The sequence below is a fragment of the Lepisma saccharinum genome, chromosome 7, assembly GCF_977018435.1.
Source record: "Lepisma saccharinum chromosome 7, izLepSacc3.1, whole genome shotgun sequence".
In the NCBI taxonomy this organism is placed as follows: domain Eukaryota; kingdom Metazoa; phylum Arthropoda; class Insecta; order Zygentoma; family Lepismatidae; genus Lepisma; species Lepisma saccharinum.
The window spans coordinates 43,368,497-43,384,910 of NC_139235.1; the positions used below are offsets into that span (position 1 = coordinate 43,368,497).

The 16,414-nt window shown below is 38.1% G+C and overlaps 1 protein-coding gene across 10 annotated transcripts in view; it reads left to right on the top strand.

Moving 5' to 3' along the window:
* Positions 1 to 16,414, top strand: part of Ufd4 (ubiquitin fusion-degradation 4-like) — a 219,528-nt gene that overhangs the window by 168,323 nt on the left and 34,791 nt on the right. For all 10 annotated transcript variants that reach the window (XM_083125212.1, XM_083125216.1, XM_083125220.1 and 7 more), the window contains one exon: positions 13,792 to 14,021. In XM_083125212.1, the coding sequence (XP_082981338.1) occupies positions 13,792 to 14,021 (230 nt within the window). The remainder of the gene's footprint in view (positions 1 to 13,791; positions 14,022 to 16,414) is intronic.

Below are 16,414 nucleotides of genomic sequence, written 5' to 3' on the forward strand. Positions count from 1 at the left end.
GAGGGATTAATCTGTAATCTATCTGCTTATGTAAGCATATGTAGTGTATCAGTTGATCTGTAAAATTGATAATGATTTCACCAATCCATTATTTTTATAAAATACTGTCATTTAACCATTTGGTTACCACATATCTATAAATAGACTATGACGGTTTGTAGTCATAATTTCCTTGGTGATGAAACGTGAGCCAGCTGCAGTAATATTCCGATGGTTGGAAAACTAACCTAACCTGTAAAGATTGCTTGTCCGTGCTGTGATTGCATACGTAACTCGGAGAAATTCCCGAGAGAGGGCAGCTGCTTACGGGGATAAATTGAGCTGGAAGCCAAAGTTACAAATTTAATCGCTAGAGATCGCTCTTTGTGTTAATTTAAAAAAGGAACAAATACTAGTTGAATTAGTATTAAACATTATTAAACTTTGTGTAGAAATTTCAGTTTATTCATTAGAAACTTAACTACCATCAAATATTTATTATTAAATTCGCGTGAATATTTTTTAATCTAATTGTCGCTCGATGAGGGACATTCTGACTAATCAGTTAAAAACAGTAGTGTTCGGAAACTGGGAGGCGGAAGTGATAAAAAAGGAAAAGGGGACATCAAATATCTAATATTCTAATAATAAGGTTTTAAAGATTGGATATAAGTATTTGTTAATTATGCCTTAACACACACGCACGCACTCCTGTCGTAGTTAGAAACCTGTGGATGTTAAAGTGATTTAAGTGTGAACGTGTGATAGTGTTTGGTCATCAGGTGTTCGGAAACTGCGTCAGGCGTGGAGGAAACAATGAACACACTCAAAAAATGGAGGTAAAAGTGGTTGGTCGACAAAAAAACGACGCAACAGAATTGGGTTTTTTGGCACGGTAATGATCGAAAAAGGAGATCGAAAAAGTACTCGTGACCATCAAAATGGGAATCCAGATGGATTGTGGTGTTTTAAGCAGTGAGTAACGACTGCAAGGACTGTGAAAGGTGACAGAGGAGAGTCCGCCCACGAGGTAAGGCCTTTGTTTTTCCAAGTGCAACGACGATCGAAAAGAGGAATCGACGTCGGGTGAAATTACTTTCATGTTGGTCGCGACGAAAGAATATAAAATAAACGCCACGTACAATTACTAATTATAGTACTAACTGTCAATCGTGTCATTCACGATACTGGTTCGCATTATTAAGTTCAAATCCAGACGTGCATGCGGCTCAACGGAAGCCGCCATATTGACCAGAGAAAGGATATCCTTTGTTGAGGAAATTCACTTCAAGTAGATTGAAATTAAACTACGTATAGAATGTTCCGCAGTGAGTAACTGAAGAATCGGAACAGAAATCAGCATTATTTTGTTCGTACGTTAAAGTGACGTCACGCATGCATTTCTTCGCGTTGTTCGAGCACGAGCAATTGGCACCAAAGCTGTTGGGTTAGGGTAATGTCTAGTGCACGGACAGTTCAGATATAAATAGCTATTAAAAGGAACAATTGACTTTGGATATATATATTGTAACCCACTTTCACGTGATATGAGGTCATTTGGTAATTTTCAGTTTGTGTGTGTATTGTGTAGTTAAGCTAGGTGCACCAGCTGGTCGATCAGAACATAAAAAATATGTTTGACATTTAAATATAACTTCAGTCTATTTATGAAAAAGAGGTACCTCAGGTGTTCTTTCTTTTGATGTCATCAGTACGTTAAAATTAACGTCATAGTTGTCAAGTCGAGAATTAATTACACGAAAATTGTTTATTCGTTATCAAAAGTCTGTCACTTAAAATAATTGCAACATTTGGTGTAAACTGGCATTCGTCACTATTGTGAATAAAGTATTGAACGTTCCTGTGAGTTAGATTTCACCCAGATACACATGAATGATGTCTAGTTTGTAAGTAGTGAATGTTTACTAACTGTGAAACCTTTCTCAGGTGAGAGAGATGTCAGAATGTTTGTCTGGCATTAGGGACAGGTATACTGCGTGATATGGATCTTGTTATAATTCGTAAACCAAAGGTGTGTTGGTGAATTGACATATTCACGTCTTGCCACAAATTGATTTCTTAGATGTGTCAAGCATAACACAGGGAAAGGGCGCGAGTGCCAAGTAAAGGATTTTTAGTAACTACTTTGCGTTACTGCTTAATACAGGATGTTTTCCTTCAGATTGGCTAATTTCTGAATTTCTTATTTTTCATTTTAAATCAGAGTCAATTTGAAACTTGGTTGTACTATTTCTTTTTAGCAAGGATTGACTTATTGAGACCAAACAATTGTCGCCGGCGCGACCGTACGGTAATTCTATGATGTGAGAGGGAATTGATAGTGAGAAAGTTAAGTGGTTGGAATCTTGGATGTGGTAGATGTGGATGTGATAAGTAACCTCACAGAATAGATAGGCTTAGGCAACCCCGCTCAAGCGGACCGTATCATAAGATTATGAGACTTAGTTTGTTGAGTTCTCATAGTCTTGCTTGCTGGAGGGATAGTTAATTTCAGGGTGGAATTTGAGGGAATTTTGAACTCTACGAATTCTTGCTTCCATTATTAAAATGGGTACGGAAGAAGGTCCGGTGACTTTAGAGTCACTTTTGGCGTTCATGAAACTTAGTGAGCAGAAGTCAAAGGAAAATAATGATCAGCTGAAAACTGAGTTGACAAGCAGGTTTTCCAAAACTGCGGAGATGGTTAGGGCCGAGCTTAATATTCTCAATGGAGAATTAAAAGCGGACATAGCTGAGCTTCAGAGAAGCACAAATGAGAATGTTGCAGAACTTAGGCAAAGGGGGGAAGATCTACGATTAAGTCTGTCTCAATATAGGGTTGAATGTATGACGAGAGCTGAAGCCGTGGAGAGAAAATATGATGTTTTGTCGGACAAGCTAGAATCTGAAGTGCAAGGGGTGTATAAGGTGGTGGAACAGTTGAAAGTAGATCAGGTGGAACAGATTAGGAATTGGGGGGAGCGATTGGAGATAAAAGTGCAGGAGTGTACAGATGTGAAGAAGAGTGGGTTGGTACGAGAAGGTTCGGATCGACAGATACCACTAGATGTTCGTGTTAAGGAGGTGAATTCCATAAAAAAGGAAGACTCTTCTCTTGGCTTTGTTGATTTTGAGGGCCAATCTCATTTGGAGGGGGAAGTAGTTTCGTCAAGTATCTTGTCAACATTGAAAGCGTTGGAGACAACAATGTCTACCTTGGTAAATGCAATGTCTAAATGGGAAGTTAAGCCGAATGTGGGTGGTAACAGTAGTCAGAAGAAGGGAATAATAGTTGGTGATAATAGGGAATCGTTTCAGGAAAATGTTGTGGGTCATAAGAGGGGTAGGGCAGATAAAGCCACTTCTACCGAAAGCTCATGGTCGGATGGTTTTCTGGGCTCACATAAGAGAGTAAAAAATGTACGTTCTAGAACATCTAGTGCAGGTTCTTCAGACGAGATTGGAAAGATATCCTTAAGGGATGAGGGTTGCAAAAAGAAGGGCTATCTTAAAACAAGACACAAGAGAAATAAATGTAGGTATACAAAAGAGCAAGATTCTAAGGAGAGTCTAGGTCAGGGAGATAAGGTGGGTTTGAAAGAGGACCAAAAGGTCAGCTCTCACCATTCAAAGGTGTTAACGGTTAAGCCACAGGATCTTTTGAAATTTCCTAAATTTGATGGGTTAATCACTGATGTGACACCTACCGAGTTCATAGAGAAGGTTGAAGAGCTTCTGGAACTGTATGGGATAGATGAACCTGCTTACCTCCAATATGTACCTAAACTATTAACGGAAAGTGCTAAATTATGGTATAATAATAGAAAGTTAGAATTAGACACTTACGTCTCATTCAAAGCGGAGTTCATAGCTCATTATGAGAGCTCTCGTTGGCGGAGTTCGTGCCTAGCCAAAATATTGAACTCACCGTATGTTAGGTCTTCGGATGATACAGTGCTGCATTTTTTCTCTAAAAACTTTAAGTTATTGAGATCAATACAGCCAAAAGCTGAGGAATCGCATATTATTGCTCAAGTGGGTACCTTGTTACCATACCGATTGCGAGAGCATTTTGTCATGCAAGATGTGAGCACGTTTTCTGATGCGATCCACGTGATTGAAAATTTTGAATCATTGAAGGAAGTAGGGTCAAAGAGGGAGCTCACTCTTGGTCAAAAACCAAAAACCTTCAAAGGAGGGATAAATAAGGTATCGTTGTCTGTCCCAGGTTTGGAGAAGTCGCCTCCAAGCGAGAATAATGACTCGAAGGGGACATCGAACAAAAACGATAGCAATAACAGGTTACGCTTTAGTCCAAAAAGCTTCAGACGATCGCGAAATAAAGGGCATTCTTCGGATGGTACAAGTTCGGGAAACGGCGAACAACTCATGCCGTAGGGGGTGACATGAGTTGGTTTAGGAATGATCCTCCTGTTAACCAGGTCTCTGTGACGGATAAGGCTAGTCTCGGTGAGAGTGAAAAATCCTTTAAACCGGTTCTGGAAGGTAAACAGTTACTAGGGGACAGTTTGATGGTCAGGTTGGCAGAAAAATTTGGGGGCTATCATGTGAATTTTGAAAATGGTGGTGTGAGGAGGATAGGGTTGTCAGTGAGTGGACAGACGAGCGAGCAACTAAATGAACGACTTAAAACATGTACGAAGTTAGCTGACTCTGTCGTGGTAATGATAGGCACTAACGATGTCATGAAGTTTATGTCTGTGGATAAAATTAAACGTGATCTTACTGAGACGTTAAATTTACTTAAGGCCAGAACTAAAGAAATCCATTGGATCACTTTACCTGCTATACCGCGGACAATGCTAGTTGAGTCAACGTATGGTAGAATAAGGTGGGAACAAGTGAATAAACATATTCTTTCATTCCATAATGGGGATTCAGTAAAGGTCTACGATATTACACATATATTCTTTGATGAAAAGGGGAACATTAAAATGGAATTATTTGAGGAATTCCTTGGAAATCCCTCTAAAGGAAGAGTCGATAAGGTTCATTGGAATAGGGAAGGAATGATCAGGGTCTTGGCTTATCTTAAGCAAAAGGGAGTCTTTTCGGGGCTAGGTCATTTCGTATCTAATCAAGGAAATTCAAACTACGGAACTGGAACTGCTAAGAGAGAAGGTGTGACCAACAGTAACAGTGGCCAACATCCTTCGGGAAACTGGGCAGGAACTCTTACCAGCAAGCAGGGGGTGAGAGGAAATTGAATAATCCTGCTATTTATTATGTAAATATTATGAATGAATTTAGTGAAGAAGATTGGGGGGAATCAGTTGGTGTAGAACAGTGGTTTCCAACTTCAAAAGGTCCGAGGGCCAAAATTATATCCAGCAGTTGATAGGCGGGCCGCGGAGGGGATTAAAAATTACAAAAATTGTAAGTACTGAACTGAAAATGTAGTACTTTCGCATGACCTAAATTTATTAAAATGAGGCAATAAAACAATGGAATTACAAATCAAAATTGTATAATTACAATTTATTTCACAAAAACCCAATACTTATTGATGAATTGAAAGAAATTAAAGACACACCATACAAATAAGAATCCTTCATAGTAAGTGTTCAATGTGAAAATTGAGCCCGATCTGCTTCTTTTATTAAAGTTGTATTTGAATTTCTGTATTTGAAAGTCTCAGAAGGTGAAGCAGTGAAGAATCTGCCAGTTGGCTTCTGTAGCGGTTCTTGATGAACTTCATTGAAGGAAAAACACTTTCACACGTGTATGTGCTGTCTAACATCGATGTCATTCTTTGCCCAAAACTACGAAGGTTTGGAAAGCTTTCCTTTCAAAGGTATTTGAAAAACTTTCTTGTCTAGTTTGAAGGAACACATCGCCTTGCAAATCACGCAATTCAAGTTGGAGAGAAGCTACTATAATTTTCAATCTTACGTTTTGGAGATATTGCTCATTTCGGTATTTGTACAAACTTTAACAATCAGTCCCAGTACAATCCGAGTAGGGACACTGGAAATCTCTTCGTACTTCGTGCGTAGTAAAACAGATCTCTATAGCGCCTCTCTGCATTTTGTTTCTGAACACAAAGAGTGAAGCCTTCGCGGAAGCAGACGAGTTCATTCCACATAGCGAAGGGATGGAATGCATGGTGTGAAGAGAAAGTTACATCACTTTAGATTCTTCTGATTATCATTATTGACTACAAAATCAATTCTACCTGTGATATTGTCTTTCTTCACAGAGCATCCGTTCCTTCAGTAAAAAAAAGAACGTATTTTAATAAAAATACATAAAATTAATGTATTTTGCAAACTGGCTTCGCGGGCCGCAGAAAAAGGCATCGGGGGCCGCATGCGGCCCGCGGGCCGCCAGTTGGAAACCCCTGGTGTAGAAGTACCCATGAATACAAATTTTAATAACAGGGCTTCTGCGATGGTGGAGGTTCAAATATTTGATCAAAAGTATAAGGCCTTGTGTGATACAGGCGCCGAGGTCAGCGTCTTGGCATTTGACGTTTGGAAAGGGATATCTTCCGTGATATCCAGGCCAAGGCTAGAATCTTCGCGTAACATAAAATTGGTGGATTATACAGGTTCTAAATCAAAGGTGGTAGAAGGTATCACGCAAATGAAGATTGATCTAGGGGGATATAATCTTTATGTCCAGTTTTTAGTTGTCAAGAAGTTAAATGTAGATTTGATTTTGGGTCTTGATGTAATTTACAATCTTCAAGGGGAGTTAAATTTTGATCGAAATGCGTTTTTCTATAATATGCCTAACGGTCGTGTTTTTCAAAGGTTTATGCCTTTAGAGCAAGTGGATCTCCCACTGGGGGATATAAGTGTAGGGGAACTGACAATTGAACCAGAGATGGGTGAAAATAGGGCGATTGATTTTGCGCAAAAATTGGATCACGATTGTTGTCTAAATGAACATGAAAAGACTCTGTTCACAAACGTGTTAAAAAATTACATGGTCATGTTTTCAGACAAGCCAGGGCTATGTACCGAATATACACATAAAATGGAACTAGATACGGATCAGCCGGTTGTGGCAAAAAACTACCCCATACCCATGGCATATCGCGAAAAGGTTAGGGACCAACTTCGACGAATGTTGGATTGGGATGTAATAGAGTTATCCGATTCAGAGTACCATTCTCCGCTTCTGGTGGTTCCGAAATCGAATGGGGATATCCGGTTGTGCGTAGATTTGAAAAAATTAAATCAACATGTAAGACTCAAACAATTGGCTCCTTTGAAAGTAGATGAGTTGCTATCGTCTTTTCAAGATTGTACGTTTCTAACATCTCTAGACATGGGCAACGCATATTGGCAAGTTCCGTTGGACGTAAATAGTCGGAAATATACAGCGTTTTCCTTTGAGGGAGTTCTGTATCAATTTAAGCGGGTCGTCTTTGGATCCATCAATGGTACAGCAGTCTTTGTAGATGTTATGAATCGAATTTTAGGACCATATTCTGATTTTGTGGTAGTATATGTCGACGACATCATCGTGAAGTCAAGGGACTTTGAGTCACATTTGGAACATGTGCGATTAGTTCTAGACAGATTGCATAAGGCTGGCTTCACTTTGAAGATCGACAAATGCAAGTTCGTAGTTCAGGAGTTGAAATTCCTTGGACACCTAGTCAGTACGCGAGGGTATAAGAAGGATCCTACGTACGTTGAGAGCGTGCTTAGTTTGAGTAGGCCGACGAATTTAAAGCAATTACAGAGAGTTTTGGGTTGTTTTAATTGGTTGTCTAAGTATATACAAAACTTCGCCTCGACGGCCAGTCCACTTTATGAGTTGTTGAAGCAAAAAACTAAATGGAGGTGGACTGAAGGAGCTGAAGAAGCATTTGAAAAACTAAAGGTCTTAGTAGCACAGAATGTGACTCTAAATTATCCTGATTTTAACAAAATGTTATATATCCAAACCGACGCGTCTCTAATTGGCGTAGGTGGATATTGTTATCAATTAGAGGAAGGAGATGTTAAACCGCTGGGGTTTGTGAGCCGATTGCTCAGACCTTTTGAAAAAACGTACACCTCCACAGAAATGGAGGTACTAGCAATATTGTACACGATTAGTAAATTTGCCACTTATCTTAAAGGTAGAAAGTTTGTTATTGTTACGGATCACAAATCACTTACATGGCTCGAATCTGCTCATTCGTGGAATGCGAGGCTAACTCGTTGGTTCCTGCAAATCCAGCAGTACTCCTTCGAAGTCAAATATTGTAAGGGATCCGATAACATATTAGCTGACATCCTCAGTCGAAACTTTCCCAACATGCCAGATTCATGTTATTTGATTAACGCTGTTACAGCTATGAATTTAGATCAGAAACTATTTTCAGTTGAGGAGTTGATTATTTCCCAATCGAACGATGTTGCGCTCAGGGAAATAATTGATCACTTAAAGGGGAAGAAAGGTGAAGGAAGTTCTAGGTCTAGATTATGGGATCAGATTTATTGTCTACATAATGAGGTGCTGGTTATCAGAGATTTTCATGTCGCATCCAAGATTCGTGTCTGCGTGCCGGTGAGTTTGATTGGTACAGTTTTGTTTCATTATCACGACACTCTGGGACATTTTGGGGCAGCTAAGACTCTAACCAGTATATATCAGTCTTTATTCTGGAAAGGAATGAAGTCGGATGTGAAATCCTACGTCAAAGATTGTGAAGTCTGTCTACGAACTAAACCTAATAAACACCCCTCCAGATTTGTAGCCAGGATACATGTCTCGGATCGGCCGGGGGAAGATTTGTTTGTAGATTTGCAAGGGCCGTTCGCATCTGGACCAAAAAGAGAAAGATTCCTGTTCACAATTTTAGATTCTGCTTCTCGGTATCTTGTGGCGTATCCCGTAGTTAACAGCAATGCAAAAACAATAATAAACAAGATAGTAAACAGTTATTTTGTTCATTTGGGGGTCCCGAATCGCATCTTTTCAGACAATGGGCCTCAATTCAAATCGAAACTCTTTCAAGACACCATGAAATCTTGGGGGGTTGCAATTGTATATATTCCGGTATATCATCCCAGCACAAATATGGTTGAACGGTATCATGCCGAATTGAATAGGCTGATGCGAGTTTTATGTTCAGACAATCATGCCAAGTGGCCGGAAAAGGTATCACAAGCTCTGTTTCTTCTAAACGGTTCCATTTCCTCACAAACTGGGTATTCCCCAGAGGAATTAAGATTGAACTTGAACAAGAGCTTGATGGCTGTGGCATTGAAAGATCTGTTTCAGGATGACATTCCGTGGGATAAAAAATTAATCATGGCAAATCTTGCTAGCATTGGCAAACGGAGAGATAAACTCCAGAAACTTAATCAGAAAGGGATTAATCATTCTAAAATTGCCAGAGGGGATCTTGTTTTCATAAGGAATCATGCTCTCGGAAATTTGGGTAATAAAGTAATAAGAAAATATTGTGATTTGTTTCTGGGTCCTTATTTGTGTGTTGATAACAGTCAAGATTCAACATTGACATTGGTAGATTGTGTTACCGGCGAGAGAGTTGAAAACCAATCTGTGGAGAACTGCAAGCTGTGGAAATGCACACAGAAAAAGCAAATGCAATGGATCACAAAAATGTTAAATTCGGGTTATATCAAAGATGATCAGGTTAATCCTAACTTGACAGACTCTCACAGGCTTAGAGGTTCTGTGGGAAGTGAGGCAAAATGAGGGGCGAAGCGGCGGGAATTCAGATCTCTCAACTGACTCTTGTGGGCCAAGTGAAATCTTTACCGCGGCGGATATGAAAATCAAGTAGGAAAGATTACGCGGCGGGCTGGCACAGAGTTAGATGACCTGTCACCTCGCTTCTTGGTTCTTCAGTAGTCTCTAAAGTCGTTAGTCAGACAAGCATTTGGGATCTCTCTCACTTTGGAGGTGAGACTAATGTGAACTGTGTTGTAATAAAATGTTGTAAATAGTGTACAGAATATGAGTGTATGTCTATACTTAGGTAAAGAGAAAATTATTTATTTGTAATATGTGATGTGGAAGCTGTGTTGGGATAGAGTTAGAGGGTGCAATGGGTTTGGCCCATGTTGAGCGCCATTTATGACGGTTTGTAGTCATAATTTCCTTGGTGATGAAACGTGAGCCAGCTGCAGTAATATTCCGATGGTTGGAAAACTAACCTAACCTGTAAAGATTGCTTGTCCGTGCTGTGATTGCATACGTAACTCGGAGAAATTCCCGAGAGAGGGCAGCTGCTTACGGGGATAAATTGAGCTGGAAGCCAAAGTTACAAATTTAATCGCTAGAGATCGCTCTTTGTGTTAATTTAAAAAAGGAACAAATACTAGTTGAATTAGTATTAAACATTATTAAACTTTGTGTAGAAATTTCAGTTTATTCATTAGAAACTTAACTACCATCAAATATTTATTATTAAATTCGCGTGAATATTTTTTAATCTAATTGTCGCTCGATGAGGGACATTCTGACTAATCAGTTAAAAACAGTAGTGTTCGGAAACTGGGAGGCGGAAGTGATAAAAAAGGAAAAGGGGACATCAAATATCTAATATTCTAATAATAAGGTTTTAAAGATTGGATATAAGTATTTGTTAATTATGCCTTAACACACACGCACGCACTCCTGTCGTAGTTAGAAACCTGTGGATGTTAAAGTGATTTAAGTGTGAACGTGTGATAGTGTTTGGTCATCAGGTGTTCGGAAACTGCGTCAGGCGTGGAGGAAACAATGAACACACTCAAAAAATGGAGGTAAAAGTGGTTGGTCGACAAAAAAACGACGCAACAGAATTGGGTTTTTTGGCACGGTAATGATCGAAAAAGGAGATCGAAAAAGTACTCGTGACCATCAAAATGGGAATCCAGATGGATTGTGGTGTTTTAAGCAGTGAGTAACGACTGCAAGGACTGTGAAAGGTGACAGAGGAGAGTCCGCCCACGAGGTAAGGCCTTTGTTTTTCCAAGTGCAACGACGATCGAAAAGAGGAATCGACGTCGGGTGAAATTACTTTCATGTTGGTCGCGACGAAAGAATATAAAATAAACGCCACGTACAATTACTAATTATAGTACTAACTGTCAATCGTGTCATTCACGATACTGGTTCGCATTATTAAGTTCAAATCCAGACGTGCATGCGGCTCAACGGAAGCCGCCATATTGACCAGAGAAAGGATATCCTTTGTTGAGGAAATTCACTTCAAGTAGATTGAAATTAAACTACGTATAGAATGTTCCGCAGTGAGTAACTGAAGAATCGGAACAGAAATCAGCATTATTTTGTTCGTACGTTAAAGTGACGTCACGCATGCATTTCTTCGCGTTGTTCGAGCACGAGCAATTGGCACCAAAGCTGTTGGGTTAGGGTAATGTCTAGTGCACGGACAGTTCAGATATAAATAGCTATTAAAAGGAACAATTGACTTTGGATATATATATTGTAACCCACTTTCACGTGATATGAGGTCATTTGGTAATTTTCAGTTTGTGTGTGTATTGTGTAGTTAAGCTAGGTGCACCAGCTGGTCGATCAGAACATAAAAAATATGTTTGACATTTAAATATAACTTCAGTCTATTTATGAAAAAGAGGTACCTCAGGTGTTCTTTCTTTTGATGTCATCAGTACGTTAAAATTAACGTCATAGTTGTCAAGTCGAGAATTAATTACACGAAAATTGTTTATTCGTTATCAAAAGTCTGTCACTTAAAATAATTGCAACATTTGGTGTAAACTGGCATTCGTCACTATTGTGAATAAAGTATTGAACGTTCCTGTGAGTTAGATTTCACCCAGATACACATGAATGATGTCTAGTTTGTAAGTAGTGAATGTTTACTAACTGTGAAACCTTTCTCAGGTGAGAGAGATGTCAGAATGTTTGTCTGGCATTAGGGACAGGTATACTGCGTGATATGGATCTTGTTATAATTCGTAAACCAAAGGTGTGTTGGTGAATTGACATATTCACGTCTTGCCACAAATTGATTTCTTAGATGTGTCAAGCATAACACAGGGAAAGGGCGCGAGTGCCAAGTAAAGGATTTTTAGTAACTACTTTGCGTTACTGCTTAATACAGGATGTTTTCCTTCAGATTGGCTAATTTCTGAATTTCTTATTTTTCATTTTAAATCAGAGTCAATTTGAAACTTGGTTGTACTATTTCTTTTTAGCAAGGATTGACTTATTGAGACCAAACAATTGTCGCCGGCGCGACCGTACGGTAATTCTATGATGTGAGAGGGAATTGATAGTGAGAAAGTTAAGTGGTTGGAATCTTGGATGTGGTAGATGTGGATGTGATAAGTAACCTCACAGAATAGATAGGCTTAGGCAACCCCACTCAAGCGGACCGTATCATAAGACACGTTGTCATGTTTGTAGTTTTTATGTCATAATGTCGCTATTATTCGCTGGAATTGCAATTTTTTTTATATTATTGTTAACACATATATGTCTGCATAAGGACTGTTGCACGTCCTTGGAAATTTATTGTTATTCCATAAAAAAAAAGCTGGAAAATGACTGCTTTCTTTGAAAAAAGAAAGCATTGTTTTGTGCACAATAAAGGACTGAATATTTCTTCAGAAATATTGGAATTTTCTGGCTCCTCTCCTCCCCCCGCATCCTTAGATACACGCATTGTGCATAAATTGTAGATAGTCCGAATGTATGGTTGATTCTGCATATAACCGTACTTGATTCATCCGTCTAGGGCAATTAGCCTCCAATATACAGTCGTTTCAGGGTAACTCTACATTTCACTGAAATCCGAGGCTTGAGTCAGTGGAGTACAGACATGTTATTTGGGGGATACAAGTAGTGTTCAATTGTTCATATGAATATGATAATAGTGCAATTATTTTCTTGTTACAAACATACCTGGGATCTTTTTCATGTGTGTTTTGACAATGTCCTGTACTTTGTTGTCCAGGGAGGGGGGGGCAATTTTTCTTCAGAAATATTGGAATTTTCTGGCTCCTCCCCTCCCCACGCATCCATAGATACACTCAATATGCATCAATTGTATATAGTCTGAATCCATGGGTCATTCCGCATATATATCGGTACTTGATTCATCTCTGTCTAGGGCAATTAGCGTCCGATCTACAGTCATCTAAATTAAACTGCATTTTGCTAAGAATTAGCCCGGTCACTGGGGGCTTACCTGCAAAATGGGCTTGGTAATCAAAAGGTTAAAGAAACGAATGTACAAATATAATGTACATTGAATATTCAATTCGTATTTCCATCATCAAGTAAAGTAAGAAACTAATCGTAAATAAAATTACCATTTCCTGTTTATGATTGCTGGTTCACAAATTTAATCATCTTCAGATGTGAATGTATGTCAGAGTGGTGTTAGCACAACGCTCTATGACTCCAGGGGTCCTAGGTTCGAATACCAGTCTGGGCCTGTGTGAGTGTCCCTGCATCAGTTTCATGAAATTATCACTCTTCATCATCTTTGTGATTAGCCAAAAGTGGCAGAAAAGCAGAGTAAAATGAACTAAGTAAATCAATCAATTCAGTATGTTATGATGCAAACAAGAAATTTGCGAAACATAGGAAACCAGGTATTTGAGTTACCCATGTTTTGTATAGATTATATAGAAATGGTGTCAATTTCTTTAATGCTTGTTACAATAAATCCGCTAAGACCAAGTATAATTTTTACTACACTCTGTAGATTATAGTTCTTATAGCTCTCAAATTTGGAAAAATATTATAGGAAAAATCTGAGACTAAGTGTGAATTCGTTGCTGTCGAATTTCATATGCAGGTACAGTAATTGTTTTTCAAGATATTGTGTTTTATTTTTAGGATATTATATAAAGAGGTGAAAGAAGATGATGGAATGAACAGTGATGCAGAAGGAACCCCAGTGATTACCTTGTTCTCTCGTAATAACTGTAGCAACACTGGCACTATAGCCAGCACCTCACCAACGACTCCATGTTCAAGCCCCTCCTCATGCACAGTAGAAGATGTTCTGCAGCTTCTGAGGCACCTGTATGTGATAACGACGCACAGAGATGAAGGCATTAATGATGGTGAGTTACAAACATGTTTTTGTTTTTCTTTGAAAATGGATGTAGTTTTTGTTGCCTTGTACTTGTACGAGGGCATGCTGAAAAGTAATGCCTCCTATTTTTTTTTTGTGACTGTGTAAAGACATTTTGGATTTTGACCATTGTACTCTTCAGACTTTCCCCCTTCTCCATTCCAAGTTTCAAACTTCTATCACCAGGGGTTGCTGAACTAGAGCGAGGAAAATGGCAGCATGTAACCATGCTATGTCGGTGCACCTGAAACTGCGTGTGGTTATCGAGTTTCTAACTGCAGAAAATGTGTCCCCCAATTGACATTCAACATCAGAGAATGAAGGCTTTTAATGGCAATGAATGTGTAACATCAGTACTGTGTGATGTTGGGCTGTTCATTCTCACAATGAAAACCCCTGCCGAGGAACTCTCAAGAAGTTCTTTGTCACACGTTGAGAGTTCCTCACTCTAGTTCAGCAACCCCTGGTGATAGAAATTTGAAACTTCGAAAGTCTGAAGAGTACAATGCATGGTTGTTCAAAATCCAAAATGTATTTACACTGTCACAAAAATAAAAGGCATAACTTTTCAGCATGCCCTCATACTTGTCGTAATAATCTACATGCAAAGCTGGTAGGGTGTAAATAACTAAGCATGCAACATGTTGGACCAATACTGCTTCGATATACATTTATATCAGAATAGATTGTTTCAATATAATAAAATACACTAGGATCATTCTTAATCTTGTACATAACTAAACCTTGACCATTTGGGCACAAGAGACAACAGTCAATCTGAAGGTAATGTTTAATGTGATATAACTTTTTTGTTATTGCATCAGCCATCTGTCGACTAAATAGAATGCTTTTTCATTATACGTATATTGAAGTTTTTATGAACCAAGAAATTTTCATAAAAGATTCATTGCAGCCTTAGTAGCGCACATATTTTCAAATGTGGGAAGCAAGCTCTGTGGCTAAGGGCGTTAATTATGAAAATTGCTCTTTTGTTTTGAAAAACTGTAAAAGTGGTGGAATAGTTGTGCATTTACCCTCTGACCTGGAAATTGTGGAAAAATTGGAAATGAAAATAAATTCCACTTTTTTTTTCCCACTCGACCCAGTTGTTTTATGCCTTAGAGGCACATATTTTTGGTAAATAAAAAAGCAAAATTTCGATACGAAAACAGTCAATTTCGGGTTCAAAAGTGGTAAATAAAATAAAATTTCGGTGGTACAGCAGTGAAAAAACGGATGAAAAACAGCATGTTAAATGACATTTTGGTTTTAAAATTGTGAACATAATCCAAAATTTGATTTAAAAAATGCACTTATTACAAAATAAACATAAATTTTCTAATAGCACATTTATGTAGTTACCAGAGTATTAAGTTTATCCCTGTGTAAAGGGGTCCATTCTTGCTTCTCAAATATTTACAGCAGAATTAATCAATTTTCTGTGAATTGCATAACTCTCAGGATAATTCAAACTTCAGAAAGTGTCTCTTCGGTAAATAAACACTAAATTTCATGTTTGAGAGTCTATTTCCCATTTTGCATCATTTTGTGACAAAACAGGGTAGGAAAATGCATCTCACACCTTTCAGAAACATTAAAAATTAACATTAAAATGTGTTATTTCACATTTCGTTTTTTCGTAAAAAAAAAATTTAAAAAAAATATGCATGCTGTAGGTATCCTATAAGTATAAAAATGTTTTTTGCTATTTTTGTTAATTGATTTTGAACTTTGAATAAACTTGCTTATTTTGAATAGCAAGTGCAGTTTAACACTTAAAATGTAGTTACTGGAGTGTTAAAGAATGACAGAATGATCAGAAATTTATTCAAAAATTGCCTGAAAATGTGAAAAATTTGTTTTATGAAAATGAGTGGGAACCTTGACTTCTAATACATACATTGTCTACATGTGTATAATTGTATAAAACATGTATACTTAATAATTACCAAGCTTTGGATTCTGTAAAAGCAATGACTAAATCAAACTTGGGTTTTGATATTGGACGTTTTTGATACAGGGTCTCTACCAGTCTGGAAAACCTGGAAAATGTAGGGAATTTAGTCATGGAAATGTCAGGAAAATTTATTGTTGTTCTGGAAAAAAAACAGTATTTTTGTAGTAGTTCACTAAAAATAACTGTTTAATAAAAGGAAAAAAGGGGGCAAACAAGAAGTTTTAAATTTGTTATGGACAACTATCCTTCAGTTTGGTATACTGAGTACTGCCGGTAGTTAAAGTAGAAATTGCGAAGTAAATGCTCTAGGAAAAGGGATCATGTTTCGATATATTTTCAAGTAAAAATCTATTCCAGTAAGTGGCTATTGGCATTTACCACTTTCTTGGTCTTGAAAACGTTGAAAAGTCATGGAATTTTGTTTT